At 33.3% G+C, this 18,653-nt stretch overlaps 1 protein-coding gene across 1 annotated transcript in view; it reads left to right on the top strand.

The window, feature by feature from the left end:
• The first annotated feature begins 6,803 nt into the window (after positions 1-6,803).
• Positions 6,804-18,653, top strand: part of LOC105234237 (uncharacterized) — a 276,684-nt gene continuing 264,834 nt past the window's right edge. Inside the window, exon 1 of the mRNA XM_049448650.1 lies at positions 6,804-7,163. Coding sequence (XP_049304607.1) covers positions 6,817-7,163 — 347 coding nt within the window. The 5' untranslated portion in view covers positions 6,804-6,816. The remainder of the gene's footprint in view (positions 7,164-18,653) is intronic.

The following is an 18,653-nucleotide window of genomic DNA, read 5'->3' as shown; positions in this document are numbered from 1 at the left end:
TATAAACTTTCACCGAAATTGACAGTTTGATGCGGCTTTTAGTCTGGTGGAATCATCGGTCCGCACTTCTTTCGCAATGAAGCGTGTGACACGGTTACTGTCAATGGAGTGCGATATAGATCGATGATAACCAATTTCGTATGTCCGCATAAAAGCTGATCCTGACAATAATAGGATCCAATAAGACGGGACTACGTGCCACACAGCACGTATAACAACCGAATTATTGTGAGAAACGTTTGTAGATTCGATTATTTCATGAAATTGTGTCATTAAATGGGCATCCAAGAAGTTGTGGTTAACCACCATCAGACTACTATTGTGAGGTTATATGAAGTCAATACTAAAAGTGTTAATTAGTGGAAAAAGTACTCGAAAATTAGGTTCATCGAATTCGTTCCGGCAAAAGAAATCTTGAAAGCCATTTGAATGATGTTATATTCAGAATCTAATTGTATTGGTTTTATTTCTCACTAAAGATAAAACATTTGAATTTCTTTAACAATTAGTCTTTTTCAAAAAGTGAGTTGGGGAGAAAACGCTCTAAAATTTTTAACACAAAAAGTTTAATGCACTTAAAAGGTTCATAAGACAGATGTAAAAACATATTTTAAGAATTTTTGAAAAAAAAATTAACTATCTTTTGAGTTCTCTGACGGCATTAGAAAAAGGTCTTCCATATGAGCACTACTAACGGCCTTTCTAGTGGTGAAAGTAGAAATAAAAGTTAAACTAGGATATAAAAACTCTCCAAAACACAGTGATATTTTAAAAGCATTCGATTTTCACTGTTGTTATTAGTAATTCTGTAACTTAGCTGTCGCATATGTATGTATTTATATTTGTTATTTGTATTGCTGCGCATATTCATGACATTTGTTTTTTTTTTCAATTTCGTTGTGCCACCCAAAGCTAGCGCTGTCAGTTGAATATTGAAAAATGCATTATTCATTTACCCGAAATCGACAGCCATTTTTTCCTACTTTACTGCGTACTCGATTTCATACGTACAATACATACGGATTACTTACACGTCATGGAAGTGTCAATGTCATGTCAAAAAAGCTTGCCTCGGCTGCGCTTTGACGCACCGAGGAGATCAGTTGTTTGTTTGTTGCCAAACATAATTTTTTCTACGGCTTAAAATGCTTCAATGAAACAGACTTGAAAAAAATTATTTCGTTCAAAAAAAATTTTTATTTTTTAATTTTTTTTTTTATTATTTGTGATTTTTTTTAAATTATTTTTTTTTTATTATTTTATTTTTTTGTTATTTTGCCATTTCGAATTTTTAATTTTTTTTGTTCTTTTGACTTCTGTTTTTTATTTAATTTTTTTTTTAATGTTCGGGTTTTATTTAATATATACACAGACTTTCTTTAAATATTTAACTAAATAATTATTGTTGCTCGTTTAATAATTTATTTCATAATACTTAATATTTAATTTTATTCGATGAAAAATGCCGCCATTTAAAACCCTTTTGACATATGTTCATTGCAAAGCAAAACTATAATCCACTCACCGGTTTATGAATTAAAAAATGCTCCAACACGTGTATATGTATATAAAAGCCTTATAAGTTTCCAAGGATGTACGAGTATATATTCTTCTGCCACTTATATAACCGCGATCATCGGTGTGTTCGCTTCATTGGAATGCAATCAACAGTAAAAGTGCGCTGCCACTTGAATATGTGAATGAGTGATTTGGTATTTCGATCGAAGCTCTCGTTTGCTCGACGCCAATATTTGTCCTGATTGTAGTCTCAGTGTCCTTCTAGTGAAAAGGAAATTTGACACGCTTCAATTTACTTGACTTTTCAGTGTGTTTTGTGTGGAAGTGAGAGCAGTTAGTTGTTTGTTGACGTTTAGCGGTAATTCTAAAACGTCAATTTCGTGCAAAATTGTTGGAGTTAAAACTAATTCGATTACAGGGAAGCGATATGGGAGTTTGATAACGAAATGTTATAAGCGTAAACGCTTATAGTCAATGATAGTATAATTTACTATTCTGCAATTACTTATGTACATATATAGCTATTCTGGCCGTATAAAGAGTGCGAATTCGGTGGAAGAGAGACTTCGTGGCGGAGTCCTGTCATTCACCTCGGTGGTTGAACGTCTAGCCATAATCCACATTAAAGTAAATTTGCTCAAAATATCGCTGATTTGGCCATTAGAACTTCTGTTCTCTGAGAAAACTCATCAGCAACTCGGCTAATACCACTTAACTTCATTTTAAAAAACTTAAAGTTACACACCTTAATGTGCACACTTAGAAATCATATGTTAGCAAAAAGATATAAAAAGTCATATATACCATTCATAAATGCTTTCATTTGCACCTTTTTCATTCATCAAGGTATTGTACATACAAAATTTGAAAGGCATATCCGTTTACAATTCGCTTTTCAGTTTTCATAATTCTTGGAACAATCTTACATTATAAAACACTTAAAGTGTATGTATGCAAAATACAAGTCTAAAAATACACTAGGTATTTCTTTCTGAGCAATCATCTATGTAACTTACCCAATTATCTGTTAATGGTTTTGCATTCGCTACTTGTTATTCTATTAATGGCAGTCAATATTGCATGCCTAGCACGCGAGTACTCGTATAACCAAGAACGCTACCCGCTTGCCACATTTTAAATCGCAATCATTGTTCTCTCGTTTTACTGGCCACTGGCCTTTATTGAATATTAATTTATTTGCAACAAATTACACTTATGCTCGAATACAAACGCCACTGCATGCAAGCAAGCACATCGCTAGCGCTGACACGTGCCCGCTTACCTTGGCGTATGAGTAACATGCAGTGGCAGCTTTTGTTTGGCAAATGAGTTATTTACGTTTTAATTAAATTGAAGCTCATTGTTTTTAAAAATGCGGTGCACATTTATAGCGCAATTGAATTATAATGCATATGTATTTGTTTTGTTTGCGGAAAAATGGAATTATTAAAATACTGTTATTTTAAAGAGCTTTTGTTTGAAGTGCATATTTTTACACTGAGTTGATACAAAGACTGTTTCCAGCAATTATTCTCATACTCGAGCTTGTTTAATAATAAAATTTGTTGTATTTGACCCATTCTCTACTACTATTTTATATTTGTATTTATTTTATTATGCATTTTTCCTCAAAACGTTATTTTTAGAGTCGGTGAGGTAAATTTTTCAAAAAGCTGGTGCAATGTACTTCAGTTAAAAAGTCGGAAAAAGCGAATTTTGCAGAGTTTCTTCTGAAAAACTTTTCAATTTATGCTCCAAAAAATTTGAACACATATTTTGGTCTCTATTAACTGTATTTTAAGGCTTACTATTAGTAAAAATGTTTATTTGGAAAGGACCTACAGCTTTTCTCCGGGAGCTCTTCTCAAGAAAGACGTTTTGCGGTGACCACTATATCTCTGAACTGGATCCTTTAAAATTAAAAAAACCAAACAGATTTTGTTAAAGTTATGTTAAATCTAGTAATTAAATCGAAGGAATAAGCATAATAAAATTTTTTGACAAAGTAGCGGTTTCTAAAAAAAAATCGAATTTTGACCGGCTTTAAATTTTGTATAAAAAAATATTTTTCGGTCTTCGTTTAATACCTAAACATTATATCTAAAAAGCTCGCGTTTTAACGGCTTAGTCATTTTCGAGTAATGTTAGTCACCGACCTTGAAAATACCGTGTTTAGAAAAACGTTTATAGTTTGGGATTGAACTTCCAAGCACCTGGCACCTGCTCAAATTTCGAAAATATTCACCGGATCGATATATTATTTTCTGTGTGCATTCTTAAATTTATTTAAAAAAAAATAAAATAAAAAAAATTTTAAATTTTTAATATTCTAATTGTATACATATAAACCATTATATCGTTAAATTCTATAAATCTATGCATTTCTTTAATTAAATGCCTTTCCAAAATTAAAACGAAAAAGTTTTTTTTCAGACTTGCATGTGGATGCTATAAACTTGCCATATTGCTAAGTTTTTTTTTTTGCAATGTCTTTTTATTTATTGAATCTGCTTTTGTTTTAAAAGCCTAATAATAAGTTATAAAATCTTAAGTCTATTTAAAAAGAAGCTCAGCAAGTGGTGGAGCTGTTTAGGTGATTCGTTGCTCCTTAGTATGCAGGCATATCTTTTCTTTTAAGGCGTGTTTGATCGCAGGAATGTACTAAAGCATTAGCCAAATTGGGTGGTCTCGGAGTTTAGATATATACTTATTTAATTCTGCTATCTTCTACCTCTTTCTTTACCATAGGAATACTAAGGTCTTTACAGATATTTTCACTACGCATTCACCACGGTGAACACGTAATTGTTCTAAGCATTTTTGATTGGAACCTTTGTATTATATTATATTATATCAACATTAGTTGCAGAGGTCGTACCCCACAGTTGAATGCCATACATCCTTTATGACCGCATTATATAAAATAACATTGTTTTTTAGACTAAGTTTGGAGTTTTTATTTAAAAGCCAATTTAAATTTTCAGCTCTTATCTTCATGTAAGTTATTTTACTAGATATACGTATGTCTCCACGTAAGTCTTCTATCTAAGTGAATACCAAGATAAGTTACTTCATTCGCTTGGGGTACTAAAATATTGTTTATTTTTACTGAACTTTTATTCATTTACATTTATACGCCAGTTGGTTAGGCATTCTTCGATAGACCATAAGACTCGGCTAATATTCTTGATGCTATTATGTGGCATTTCGGGCTGTCGTTCATCAGATATGAAATCTCCCATGTTTACCATAAATCGTCTATTTTTTTAAATAAGAATCCAATGTTTTATACAATTCTAAAGGTAGAATGTTTTTAATCTTACATAAAAGACCTTCAGTACTCTCTGTACTAATATGCTTTTCTTATTTCGTTAATAATTATATTTACTTGCTCTATCGTGCTATGTTTTTCACGAAATCCGCATTTCTGCGTTGGTATTTTATTATTTTCGTGGAAGAAAGGAGTCATCTTTAATAGAAACACTTTTCTAAATATTTTAGAAAGACAGGGTAGAAGACTGATTGGTCTGTATGAAAACGGTTGTGTGTTTGTCTATCAAGATAATCGGCGACTTTTTCCATGAATTAGGATAGTATTCGAGATTAGAAATTGCATTGGAGAGCAAAGAGAGAGCTTCAACAGCAATATTTGGTAACTCAATTAGCATTTTTGAAATAATATTATCATGTCCTGAAGACTTTTTTCGGTTAAGTTCTTTATTGTTCTAATAATTTCGGAAGGTGAAGTCTTAAAAGACTCGAGTGACTCGTTAACTGTGTTCGGTAAACTGGACAGTTCAAAGTTGTACTTTGGGCAATTAGGTTGAAATACCTTTTCTAGGTGATTTGCAAAACAATTAGCCTTTTCCTAGTCACCTCTATTTTTCTATTATTCTTCCTTATTCTAGCCAATTCGTTTTATAAGATGTTAGAGCCACTTTTGGATCAACGAATATAGGTTGCTCAACTATCTTTATTAGTACAGGAGAGTGATCGGAAGATAGGTCAATGCATGTATCAACTGTTATGTGCGATTTATCCATATTTTTGATTGCAGCAAAATCAATTAAAGCTGGTATTTTGTTACGATCACTAGGCCAAGGAGATATTATGTCAAGGTTATTGCGCCTACTTATAATAGTGTGATATAGCTGTTGTCCTTTCGGATTAAATAGTCGTGAGCCCCAATACGTGTGTTTTGCATTGTAATCTCCACCTGATAGAAATCTATGGCCTAGTGTTCCAAAAAAGTCTTTAAATTGGCTGTCTGTAATTTTAAAGTGAGGTGGGCAGTATATAGCCGTCAGGTTTAAGTCCCCGCAGCGAAATGTTGCCATTCTTTTTATTAATATTTTATTTCAAAATTATTTTGAGTACGGAGTGAGTACATATTTTGTTCATGAAATCCAATATGCTGCTTAATAGCGCTTCCATTTAGTTGACTGTAGGTGATCGGCGATTGATTATTTGAATAAAGATTTTTTAATAGGTTAATTTTACATTGTAATATTTCGATAAGCACCCTCAAACCGCCACTTATGCCATATTATAATTAAAAAATGTTTTTCCCATTTGTTTTTACAGCGAATAACGGGAAAAGAACGTTCTTGCCACATAATTGCATTGATGTACAGCAATAAACGTAAATAAATTGAGGACTTCAATGTAGAACCACACAAACAAATTGCTGCAACCAACGAAGCGACGGCGACATAAAAAAATACGAGCGCATTGTGCATGAGTACGAGTGTGGGTGAGCGCCGCTGGTAAGCAACAGCTAGTGGCAACAATGAAGAAAAATATGTGGCATGCAATGGCAAATAATAACAATAGCGGTGAAGTAAGTGAATAAGGCCAGCATAAAAAATCGCATTAATAAAGTGGCAGCAAGCAAACAATAAAAAGTTGGCAAGCAGAGCAGCACAGAGCAGCGCAGAGCAACGAAAAAGGCCAACTAAATAAATTGTGTCGCATGCGAAGTGCTAACAACAACAACAACAAGTGCGGAGTGAAGTGCCGAGTGTAGTGCAGTGAAGTGCGTTGAAACTTGAGTGTTTTGTTTTTGTTTTTGTATTTTCTTTTCCACACGAGCATAATATTATGTCAAGCGGTCGCAGCGCACGCCTGCCACCCACGCCCAGCGCTGCTGCCAACACAGCCGCGAACAAGCCACGAGGCGTACACAACGCACTGCCCGAACCGAATAGCAACAATGTGCTGCCGCCCAGCGCTTACGCTCACATGAAGAGCAACAACAGCAATAGCAATAATGGCATCGGCGGCACCGGTCTTGGTGGCATGTCCATGCTGGGCGGCATGAATATGACGGGCTATACGAATTTTTGCGCCGGCATGGGCATGAATAGTAGTGCGGGCGTAGGCGGTGTTGGTTTGATTGGTGTCGGCGCTAATGTTGGTGGTGTTGGTGTTGGCGTTGGTGGTGGTGGTGGTGGTGTTGGCAGCATTACAACCATCGATGCCGCCACTGAGGGCATACCCAGCGAAACAATCGATGCGCTCGGGCCCGAGTTGGCGGTGGCCACGTCGCAAGTGCTGGAGAATTTGTCGGAGGCGGAACGCAAAATGATAATCGAAGTTTTGAATCGGGATGAGAATGTGCGGCAGCGCGATGCCACGCGTATAATGTGAGTACACAACCAAAAACAAAAAAAAAAAAAGAAAAGAACAGCAAAGTGCTGCACTTTATTGTTATTGTTATTGTTATTATTACTATTATTATTATTGCTCGCGTAAAGTATTTGTTACTATGTTCTGCTGACTAGCGCAGTAGTTCAAGTGTTGCGTATACGACACGGTGTACGTGTTTAAAACTTGTTTATTGCGCTGCTTATGGTTTACGGATGGCAGAATCAGCGAAAAAGTATGCTTCGCTGATAGCGTTTATTGTGAATTTAGTTATTCGTCGATTCGTAAAATGCTTACGAAATACATTATTTTAGTTGTTTTTTAAATATAGATATAAATTATGCTCACTCTACTATTTCTAGATAAATAATTTTATAGCATTTAGCAAATTTTTTTTTGATTTCTAGCTTTCAAGGCTACGCTCTCTGAAGATAATTCTATCGGTCCAAATTTTCTCCATTGCTTTCCAGCATAGCTAGTTTAATCTTGCTAAAAACTCACAGGCCTATTGCAATTCGAAGGCTATATGGGCTTCCCATTAGTGAATCTGATTTGATGTACCATCATTGCTTTTTATATATCCGGATTATAGTACAAAAACTTATATTAGTCATCGAAAATTTCTTTATTATTTTTGAAAATATTTTCCATTAAGATCTATACACATTTTCATGCATTTGAATTAATTTTCCACGAACTTTTGCTACTCTGATTGAGGTTTTCCCAAAATTTGCATTCTGAATGTATTAATCTTCTCTTCAGCTATCGCAAAACGTTGACCTCTTTGTTTACTTTTTACATACGGGAAGAGAAAGCAGTCATTCGGTGCCAAGTCAGGACTATAGAGTAGGGGACGGCTCATCAAATCCACGATTCATCAGCTTTCACAATGTCGTAGACATGTTTTAAAACACAGCTATCGCTTTTTTAACATTTCCCTCGACCAATCGACAGCAGCATTTTTTCAGAGATTGACATATTATGTGGTTTCCAAAGTGAAACATTTTCTCACAGTCATATGTTCATGCAATATTGTATGTACGCTAGCCACACTAATAACTATAGTTGGTGCAATCTCACTATAAGTGGTTGTTGTTGTAGCGGCAGAAAACATTCCTCAAGTAATATCGAGGCATGTTGCCGAGTTGACAGTCCTTTTCCGGCTAAAAGTCCGGCTCCGTTCCGATTGTCGTAAAATGGCACCTCACATGAAGATATTGCTATATCAGTTTGTGCACTGCATCAATACAGGTGATTCCCGGCACAGCAACAGATTTTGGACGACCTTTGGTGACGGAGCTTCACCGCCAAAAATGTTTCAAGTTCATCGATGCACTGCTGCTGCGTTAATCCAGGTCGAAAGTTGTAACAAATAATCGTGTTCACCGAGATGAATATTTTGAGTTACTGTAAACAACACAAATAGCGCTTGAATATGTATAACTGAAAACATATCAAACTTTTCAATAAAGTTATATGCTGTCAAATACCAAGTTGTACAATTAGTTTTCTCAAATGAAATTATTTCAAGGCTAAGTGATGAGCTTGGGAAGGCCGAGAGTATTCAGTTCTTACGCAAGTTGTATTTTGTATGCTTTCAATTTAAAATCTCTACGTAAAATGTGCCAAGTCGTTCCATACGTCAGTCCGAGTTTCTGTGACCGGCGCGGAATCGACTCTCCAAGGTATTCGTGTATACTCTCAGCTATAACTGCTACTTCACTGCGTGCTGGACGTGGGTCTGTTCGGTCGAATGTTATCCAATAATTAATGCTCGATCTCAAGATGGGTGATGGTGTTGGAATAGTTAGTAAGCACAGTAGGCCGCTCATTAGTAGACAGTATGTTGACCATAAGTTGAGCAAAGCGCACGAAACCCATTTTTTACAGAACGGGAATTTTCATACTAAAGTTGAACGATTTGTAAACGTTGTTCAAGCGTGTCTTTCCATGACCAAAAACAATACTGAACAAAAATAACATGATAGCTCGACAAGACTCGTGCGTGATCCGTTAATAAAAGGATATTGAAAGAAGTGCTGCTACTTGGATCACCCATTCCAAGCTTGATGACATTTAAAGTACTATCATTAAGTGTTTCAAATATTAAATGTAAAGAAAACCAAAAACAAAAAAAAAATCAGTTTACTAAAAATTTTCTATAGTTTATAGTAATGTTATGGGTGTAGTACAATTATTTCTAAAACAACTTATCTGCGCGAAAACAAATAAAAATAAGTCCTCTCTTCCTCTTTTTAATGTAACCTAAAAGCTTAAAGCTACCAGTTCAAATAGTTATTTCATTACAGTAAGAAACTTAAATACAAATTTCACGATTTAAGCATAAATTTATTTAAATAAATGCAAAAATAATGAGGGTTGCATAAATGGCATGGTCAATACGAATACAGTGATGGTAGTTTGATGAGCCAGTGACCTTAAAGTTTTGTCTTCGTTTTTTAGCAGATAATACTTCAATCCATTTTATGGGTTTTTAATCAATTAAAAGATTCAAATTTCACTTTTGTGGACCCTTTTTTATGCTCTAAAATGATACCATTAAACCACTTAAAAACTTATGGGAATGCTAAATGCAGACTGAAAAGTACATATAAGAATTTTTTATAATTTTAATTTCTTTCTTTAATGAAATTTTTTAATACTTGATGGTCTATATCAACGCATTCATTACGGTTTCCTTGTTCAGGTATTTTACGAAAATATTACTTGATATTTGTTCTAAGAATTTGTAGCTGTTTCGCTTACATAGAAAGAAGACTCTTTGAAGACATTTTGCTAGAATTGTAGCATCTTCCAGAGTGCAAATATTTCCAGCTTTACAAAAGCTATTTGGTTTTGGAATACCTTTGACTGAAAGTAGCCATTTCAAGGAAACATAATGCAATGATATTCCCTTGAAATCGTTAAAATATTTCTAATTTTAATTTTTTGAGAATACTTACATACATATGTATGTGCTATCTCGAAATTTCGGTTCGCTTTCGGGATCCCTAAACTAGATACAGTTTTGTTCGCGGCAATGGGGTAACTAATCATCCCCCCTCCTTTAAGTTCACGAGGAAGTTCGTTTGAATCTTTGGGTGCTTTGATTGACGACCAAATGCGTGTTGGTTGAAATTTTATCTGTGCGTGTAGGTATGAGTATATGTTAGTTCGGGAGGCTCTGCTGTTATTAAAATTATTAAAAGCATTAAGTCGAGGAAGTCGTGGTGGTGGTTGATGATTGAGTTTATATGTGCTACTCTACAGGTCTGTTGCCCAGTTTTTGACACAGATGTAGTGATGGAGGCAAGGTAGTCGGTGCGCGAATGCTGTGGAAATGCCATAAATCGCCGCTTAGCCCTTTAATGAATGTATTGAGGGCTCTCTCTTTATGTTATTTGGTCGTAGCCCTTATGAAGTCGTCACTTAAGTCGAGGCATGAATTTGGTCCAATGTAAGAGAAATGTATTGGTGAACTTCTTGATAGAAGGGCGGAATATCCTCGTGGCGCTGGTCTAAAGTAGTAGAGTCTCTGGTCAAGAGTATCTATGTCTCTTTTATCCGAATAACGCATCATTAGGCGATTTCGAATTTGACTCCGTTCATTTTATTTATTGTCTTTGAATGCTATGATAACAAGTATTCCTCTTTTTTTTTTGTAATTGCAATTTATATATCTTACAATGGTATTTTCCAGCTTTTCATGGAACTTTCTTGCACGTTTCGGGGTTGTCCGTTTTCTTGCTGCCGCTGATACTGCGGTCCCTAGACGTTATTAGATTCCTTATGACGTTCGTAGCCAAAGCGCTTTCTACTCCGACGAATATTGTGCTTCATATTTAACAAAATATATATAAACGATATAACAAGCCCAAGTTAATTATACAAAAAGCTTTATTTTCCGAGTAACCAGCAACCATAAGGGCAACCAAACCACAAAAACTAAACAACAACTCAAACACGGTTCCGGCGTAAAAGACTACCTCTGAATTGCATTATGCTTTTAAGTACAAAGGGCAACCGCAAAGTAATTTAAATTGTTATGATATGTGACCGTAATATTGAGAATTCCTTATTTGTCTCAACAACATTTTTCTATAATGTGCTTTGCCCTTTGCAGGATCAACTCATTTGCTTTGAAGGCACACCACTTGCGGCTTTGTTTGTTGTTATTTCTTCTCCGCTTTGTTTCTGTACGCCTTTCATATTTTATTTTTATGTCTCTTTTCCACGTTGTGCAAATATAAAAATGTAATAAGTCGCTCACAACAAAGTAACAGGTAAACACACATGCATATACATACATAAATACATACATGCATAAAAATATATTCTTACATTCTCCCACACAGTCATACATACTTGTAGTCAGAGTATAAATAAACTTGAGGGCATTTTCTGTTGATGACGGTAAGCCACCGTTTGTTGTTGTTCTTGTTGAGCTGAGTATTTATAAAACACTAATCCCAACAGAAGATCAACAGTAATGTTAACAATAACAATTGTTGCATGCAACATTTGGTTTTAATGACGTTGTTTTGACCTTTGTGAAACGAAGGTACTGAAATACTGAAATAGAAACAAAGCACAAAGGTAAAACAGAAACCAACAAAGACAACTAAAACATAAATTGAAATAGAAAGAAAAATGATATTCAACTAATAAATGTGCCATAACCCCCTCTCTCTTGTATATTGATGCGAAAAGGAATTTCTGCATTTTGTTTGACCGTTTGGCAGCGAGTGGTTAGCTAGGCATTCGGCCGAGAAATCGTGAAACTAAAGCAAAATTGAAATGAAATAACTTGTTTTAATCTTATGGAAGTTCATAAATGATATACTGTACACATTTACAGCATAATCTCAACACTGTTCTGCTTTTATAAAGCAGAACTTTTCTATCACAAATGTTATTGTAAGATTCTAAATCGGGGGTATGAAAATATAAGGATAACCGCCTTGTCGAAGAAGTACGAACCTTAATAACTACTTGAAAGAATAAAACATATTTTGAAAAGCTGAAGCCATTCTCGTAAAATATAAGTGAAACAAATCCCTAAACGAAATATATGATGATTTTGCAGAATATTTCAATGCATATTTTTGACTTCTTTTCTCATATTATAAGCGCTTGTTTCAACATTTTTCGTTCATATAAAAAACCGCTTTGCTTATAAGATCTGAGTTTATCATACGACATGGTGTACAACGTATTAATATGTAAGATGTTAGAATACAGTGACCAATTAGGATTTTATTGTATCGTAATTTGACTCAAGGTATAACAGTAAGTAGTATAGTATATCTTATAAATATCTCATAGACTTGCCAAGCTCATTTGAAAAAGAAAACATTGGAGAGATTGATCCAACCGCCTAGAATTTACGTTTAAATCTTATCAGCTCATTTGCATTTAAATTTGCAAATCCAATAAAAAATCAAAATTGGTCCATACAAAAGCTAAAGTATAATGCGTTGTCCTTACCATATATGTATGTATATTATGACAAAAAATTACCCGTAAATTGTAAATAAAATGCAAGATATTTAATTATTCATTTATTTATTTGGTCGCCTTGAAAGTAAGTTCCACCAACAGTTAATTGGTCTTAAAAAATCGAAATTTTTGAAAAAAAAAAAATTCTTCGATCAGCCCCGAGTTTATTATGTATTCTAAAAGCTGAATAAATTTCATTAAAATCTACTGAGCGGTTTTCGAGTTACAGTTGTCACCAGTTCAAAAAACATAGTTTTGAGAAAAACGCATTTAAAGTTTGCCTTTTTGCTTTGAAATGCCCGAGCTCTCTTTGTTTTTTGTCGAATAACTCGAAAACTAATTATCGGATCAACGTGAAATTTTCAGAAAATATTTTTAAGATATTACAAAAAAAAAATTTTCTAAAATTCTGACTACCCCTATCCCTTAAGCAACGATTTTTCTAGTTCTCGAAACAATTTTCATACGCACCATTTAGGATGGTCTTCAGCTCCTATAGCGAACGGAATGGATGGAAAACAATTTCAATCATTTCAACAAGAACAAATCACATGGACCCAAATCTGCTTAATACGGTTGATCGATGGTATTAACTGCATTATTGGCTTTAAATTCGTTCACAATCGGAGCTCGAGACGATGGTGCATTATCATCGTGTAAAATTTATGAATTGTTCTTCCACAATTCCGGTCGTTTTCGACGGATATCTTACGCAAACGCCTCAATACGGCCAAATAGAACTCCTTATTGATCGTCTGTCCCTCCGGAACAAATTCATGATGCACCAAACCACGAATATCGAAAAAACTATGAGCATCACCCCCTCAGCATTTTTGTGCGGCTTTTGAGTGTGTTTTGTTTTTTTTTTTTGGGCGGGGGGAGGGTTTTCGTGTTTTTCCCTCCATTCCGATGATTGTTGCCTGGTTTGCATGTCAAACTCATAAACCCATGTCTTATCAGCAATTATAATGCTGTCCATGAATGTGGGATCGGAATTCACACGTACAAAAAGAGCAATTTACGGTACTTTGAAAAAATTCAGCTTTATCGGGGCGAGTTGAGCAAGAACGCGTTTCATAATTAAAATAATGACCTAAATCATTCGAACGGTCTCGCGAGCGATGTCGAGCTCGCTTGCCATTTCTCTAACACTTGTCTGGCGATTCTGAAGCATTATATCCTTCACTTTTTAAATATTTTCAACAGTTGAAGAGATCGAACGTCGTCAAAAAAGGCATGTTTCCAACGACTCTCGACTATATTTTAAAGGCTTTTGTACCATTTCTTAAGGGGGAAGGGGGGTGTGGGGGGTAAGGTTTGTTTCGTCAAAAAGAGACCTTTTTTCATGAATTTTTTTTAGAAAAAATTATTGTTGTAGCTTTATTTTACTTATCATTATATGAAAGTACAACACTTGAAGGATACTTAAAAAAAAGTTTTATCGAAAAATAGCGAGAAATAACGGATTTATCGGCGATCTCTGCATGCAGCTCGAAAGGAAGTTTTTGTGCGGTGACCAGCCTACAGCATCACCAAAAAATCAAAATGCTTTCTTTAGTTTATTAGTTTATCTTTCAATTAACGTCGAGTTTTTTTTTGTTAATTTTTAAATTTTTGGTACCATTTTCAAGCCAAAATGACGATTTTAGACGAAAAAATCGACATATTTGTTATTGTAAAATTGTTAGTAATTAAAATTTTTGTATATATGTAGAATATTTGTACAAAATTTCAAAAGGATCGATGCAGTAGTTTTTTCTGTAGGCTGGTCACCGACTTTAAAAATGACATATTTGGGAAAATCGATTCAAAGTTCTCGCCTCTCTGCGCAGGTAGCTGGAAGGCGCGCAAACCTAAGTTAGAGGTACCGTTATTCAACCTGCTGTAACTTCGTTAGTTTTTCTCCTAATGACCTAAAACTTTAACACAATATTCTTGAGATGTTGATGGTTCAGAAAAAAAAATAAAAAAAAATAAAAAATAAAAAAAAAAATGTTAACAAACCTTACCCCCCCTTAAGCCTTCTCTAACATTCGCAATGATTCTGCACACGAAATCTGGTTAGAAATACAAAAGTTGAGACAAAAACTTTGTTCGATATTTATATTCACTGTGAAAATCGCAATGCACTATTGAGGTGTACCGACTTAAGCAGCTATTTGAACAAACTGGTTGACAGATCGCTTTCATATTTGGGGTAGCAATTAAGGGTAGTCCTACCAACTTAGCAAGAAACCTTCTTTTGAAATGTCATTTAACCTGGAAATTTTAATTACAATTTTTTGTCACTATTCTTTACTATTGACATCGGTAGTTAGTGTACAAACGATATGTTCATAAATGTAATGTGAAGAGCTACAACAACTGTTAAAATTAATCTCTTAATAATACTGTAGATATTGCCGTCATAGTGGAGAACGCTTTCCCTTTGTGTAAGTAGAAACTCTGTTGCATGGATTGAAGTTTTTTTCTTTTGACTTGAGATTATTTTTGTCTATGACCTTCGAGCTAATGTTGTAAAAAACTCCTCAAAAAGTTAGTATGTGTATAGTTGAGGTAGTTTTAACAACTTGTCTGCTCCTAAGGTTAGATATTAGAATATATTCGATTTTGACTCTTACTTGCTTATTACATTGCGATTCGATGTTTTTGAGAATGTTTAAAGTTCTTTTATTTTTTTTACGCTGGATTCAAGAAATAAAAGCTGCCTTCGATTCGTTAAGTATTACAGAGTAACTGTAGCGCCCAGAACTAATAAGCGTGGTATTGGCGAATCAATGATCGCTATAATCATCAAAATGTTGTGCTCTTAGGCAACAACTTTAGCAAAATTCAGAAAATACATTTTTTAGAATCAGTCTCCGATATATATTGCTTGAATATGAAAGAAAAGGGCCTTATATGACCTACTCTCCGACGTTGCAAAGATGTTTCATGTAATAAAATGCATAACCTTTCAATTACTACATATTTCACAAGTAACGGTAAGCAATCAAAATTCATGCAAGACAATATACGTTGTAGAATTGGTAAATTCATCAAATTAAGTTCAAAAGTTAAACAAAAAATCAAAGAGTCGGACTCTCAAACAGCTTCAACGTATATTGTATAAATATTGGCATGTACAATTGAGTACTGATTGGTACAAAATGAAATAGTATTTTTCACATTAAGTGAAGAAACTTGAAAATTTGTACATCTTCTGCTGCGAACATAGTTTTTCCATTTGTGTCGCCAACATAAACTTTTGAAAATGAAATGCAACGTATTCGATTTCTTAGAACAATGCAACGTATTCGATTTCTTAGAACAATCCCCATTAGCATTTCACTTAAGCGATGACGAGAAACACAGAATTTAATAATAAAATTGAGTAAATCAAATTTCTATAACGTTGAACTAACTGTATTTGTATATTTACGAGGATTGTCAATAAGCACTTGGCCAAAAAGCAGGGACCGTAAAAATCAAAAAATTTAAGAGTTTATTTTTGATTTTTATATATTTAGATCAAAAAATAAAAATTATTTTGATTTTTATATATTTAGATTCACAAAAATAAAAGTTATTTTTGATTTTTATTTTTTTAGATCAAAATAAAAGTTATTTTTGATTTTGTATTTTTTTTAGATCAAAAAATAGGAATTATTTTTGATTTTTATATTTTTAAATCAATAATAAAAATCAATTCAAAATTTTTATTTATTTATTTTTTGCTGTTATTATAACCGTACACCTTAGTTTTACTTTAAAGCTTAACAGAAATTAAGAAACATATTATGCCACAAATTTTGAATTTATTTTTATTATTGATTTAAAAATATAAAAATCAAAAATAATTCTTATTTTTTGATCTAAAAAAATAAAAATCAAAAATAACTTTTATTTTTGATCTAAAAAAATAAAAATCAAAAATAACTTTTATTTTTGATCTAAAAAAATAGAAATCAAAAATAACTTTTATTTTTGATCTAAATATATAAAAATCTAAATTTAAAAATCATACAATATTTCGCATATAGTTCACCTAAAAATCATGATGGTGTAAACAAAACTTTTCTACGATGTTCCTTTACGTATGATTTTTTTTATTAAAAATTGTAAAATAACTCTTATTTCCGGTCCCTGCTGCAAAAAAGGAAAAAATGAAAATTTTTGTAGAAATGGCGGCTTAATTCTGAACATAGTCTCCTTCCAGCTGGAAACAGTAGACACAGTGATGCTTTTACTTTTATAAATTGATCTGAGAAATACATATTCGTTAAGTCTGCAAAGTAGGATGACTTACTTCTATAAGTAGAATCTCGTGATAGATTTGTTCGTCTCCAGGTACTGTATGAAGTTTACAACTTGTGATTCCCAGAAATTAGTGGATATCCGACTAGATAGGACAAACTTAGTTCTCTTTGAAGCAAGTTTGCGCGGTAATATTTAATTTTTATACACTGTTGAGAATATATTTACTTTACCACGAATTTGGTAAAACTCAGAAGAAAAGTGGGAGACCTCACAAAATATGTGTATTAAACATCAGAGTGACGAGTTGAGTCGATTTAGACTTGTTCGTCTGCTCTTGTGTCTGCCTGTATGTATACTCCTCTGTCTGTATGGCCCTTAAATTTTTGAGATATCTATCTGAAATTTTGCAAACATTTGTCAGTACTGATGATATCGACCAACTATAGCATATATATAGGAAGAAATCAGAACGGTTCGCTATAGTTGGTCGATATCATCAGTACTGACAAATGTTTGCAAAATTTCAGATAGATATCTCAAAAATTTAAGGGCCATACAGACAGAGGAGTATACATACAGGCAGACACAAGAGCAGACGAACAAGTCTAAATTGACTCAACTCGTCACTCTGATGTTTAATACACATATTTTGTGAGGTCTCCCACTTTTCTTCTGAGTTTTACAAAATTCGTGGTAAAGTAAATATATTCTCAACAGTGTATAAAAATTAGATATTACCGCGCAAACTTGCTTCAAAGAGAACTAAGTTTGTCCTATCTAGTCGGATATCCACTAGTTTCTGGGAATCACAAGTTGTAAACTTCATACAGTACCTGGAGACGAACAAATCTATCACGAGATTCTACTTATAGAAGTAAGTCATCCTACTTTGCAGACTTAACGAATATGTATTTCTCAGATCAAGGCTTTATAAAAGTAAAAGCATCACTGTGTCTACTGTTTCCAGCTGGAAGGAGACTAATGTTCGAGAATTAAGCCGCCATTTCTACAAAAATTGGCTAGAGCTCATTTTTACTCTATAACACTCCAAAGCTGAGATAAGCAGAGGAGTTCTGCACTTTAATCGAAAAAAGGCAATCATACCTAAAGGAACATCGTAGAAAAGTTTTGGTTACACCATCATGATTTTTAGGTGAACTATATGCGAAATATTGTATGATTTTTAAAATTAGATTTTTATCTATTTAGATCAAAAAGAAAGGTATTTTTGATTTCTATTGGTTTAGCATCAAACATTAAAGTTATTGTTCGATTTTTATTTGTGATTTTAGATCCAAAAATAAAAAGTTATTTTTGATTTTATTTGTTTTTTTAGATGCAAAAAATAAGAATTCTTTTGGATTTTTAGCATGTTTTAAATCAATTAATATAAGAAAATTCAAAATTGGTGGAATAATTATGCTCTTAATTTCTGTTAAAGCTTTAAAGGTAAAACTAAGGTGTACGGTTATAATAACAGCAAAAAATATAAATAAATAAAAATGAAAAATTAATTCTTATTATTGATTTAAAAAATATTAAAAAATCAAAAATAAATTCATATTGTTTTGATCTAAAAAAATAAAAATCAAAAATAACTTTTATTTTTGATCTAAAAAAATAAAAATCAAAAATAACTTTTATTTTTGATCTAAAAAAATAGAAATCAAAAATAACTTTTATTTTTGATCTAAATATATAAAAAATCAAAAATAAGAACTAGTAAAGGTGCCAATTTGGAGAATTTAAGC

Source organism: Bactrocera dorsalis, chromosome 2 (genome assembly GCF_023373825.1).
Source record: "Bactrocera dorsalis isolate Fly_Bdor chromosome 2, ASM2337382v1, whole genome shotgun sequence".
NCBI lineage: Eukaryota > Metazoa > Arthropoda > Insecta > Diptera > Tephritidae > Bactrocera > Bactrocera dorsalis.
This window is presented reverse-complemented; position numbering and strand designations above follow the sequence as displayed.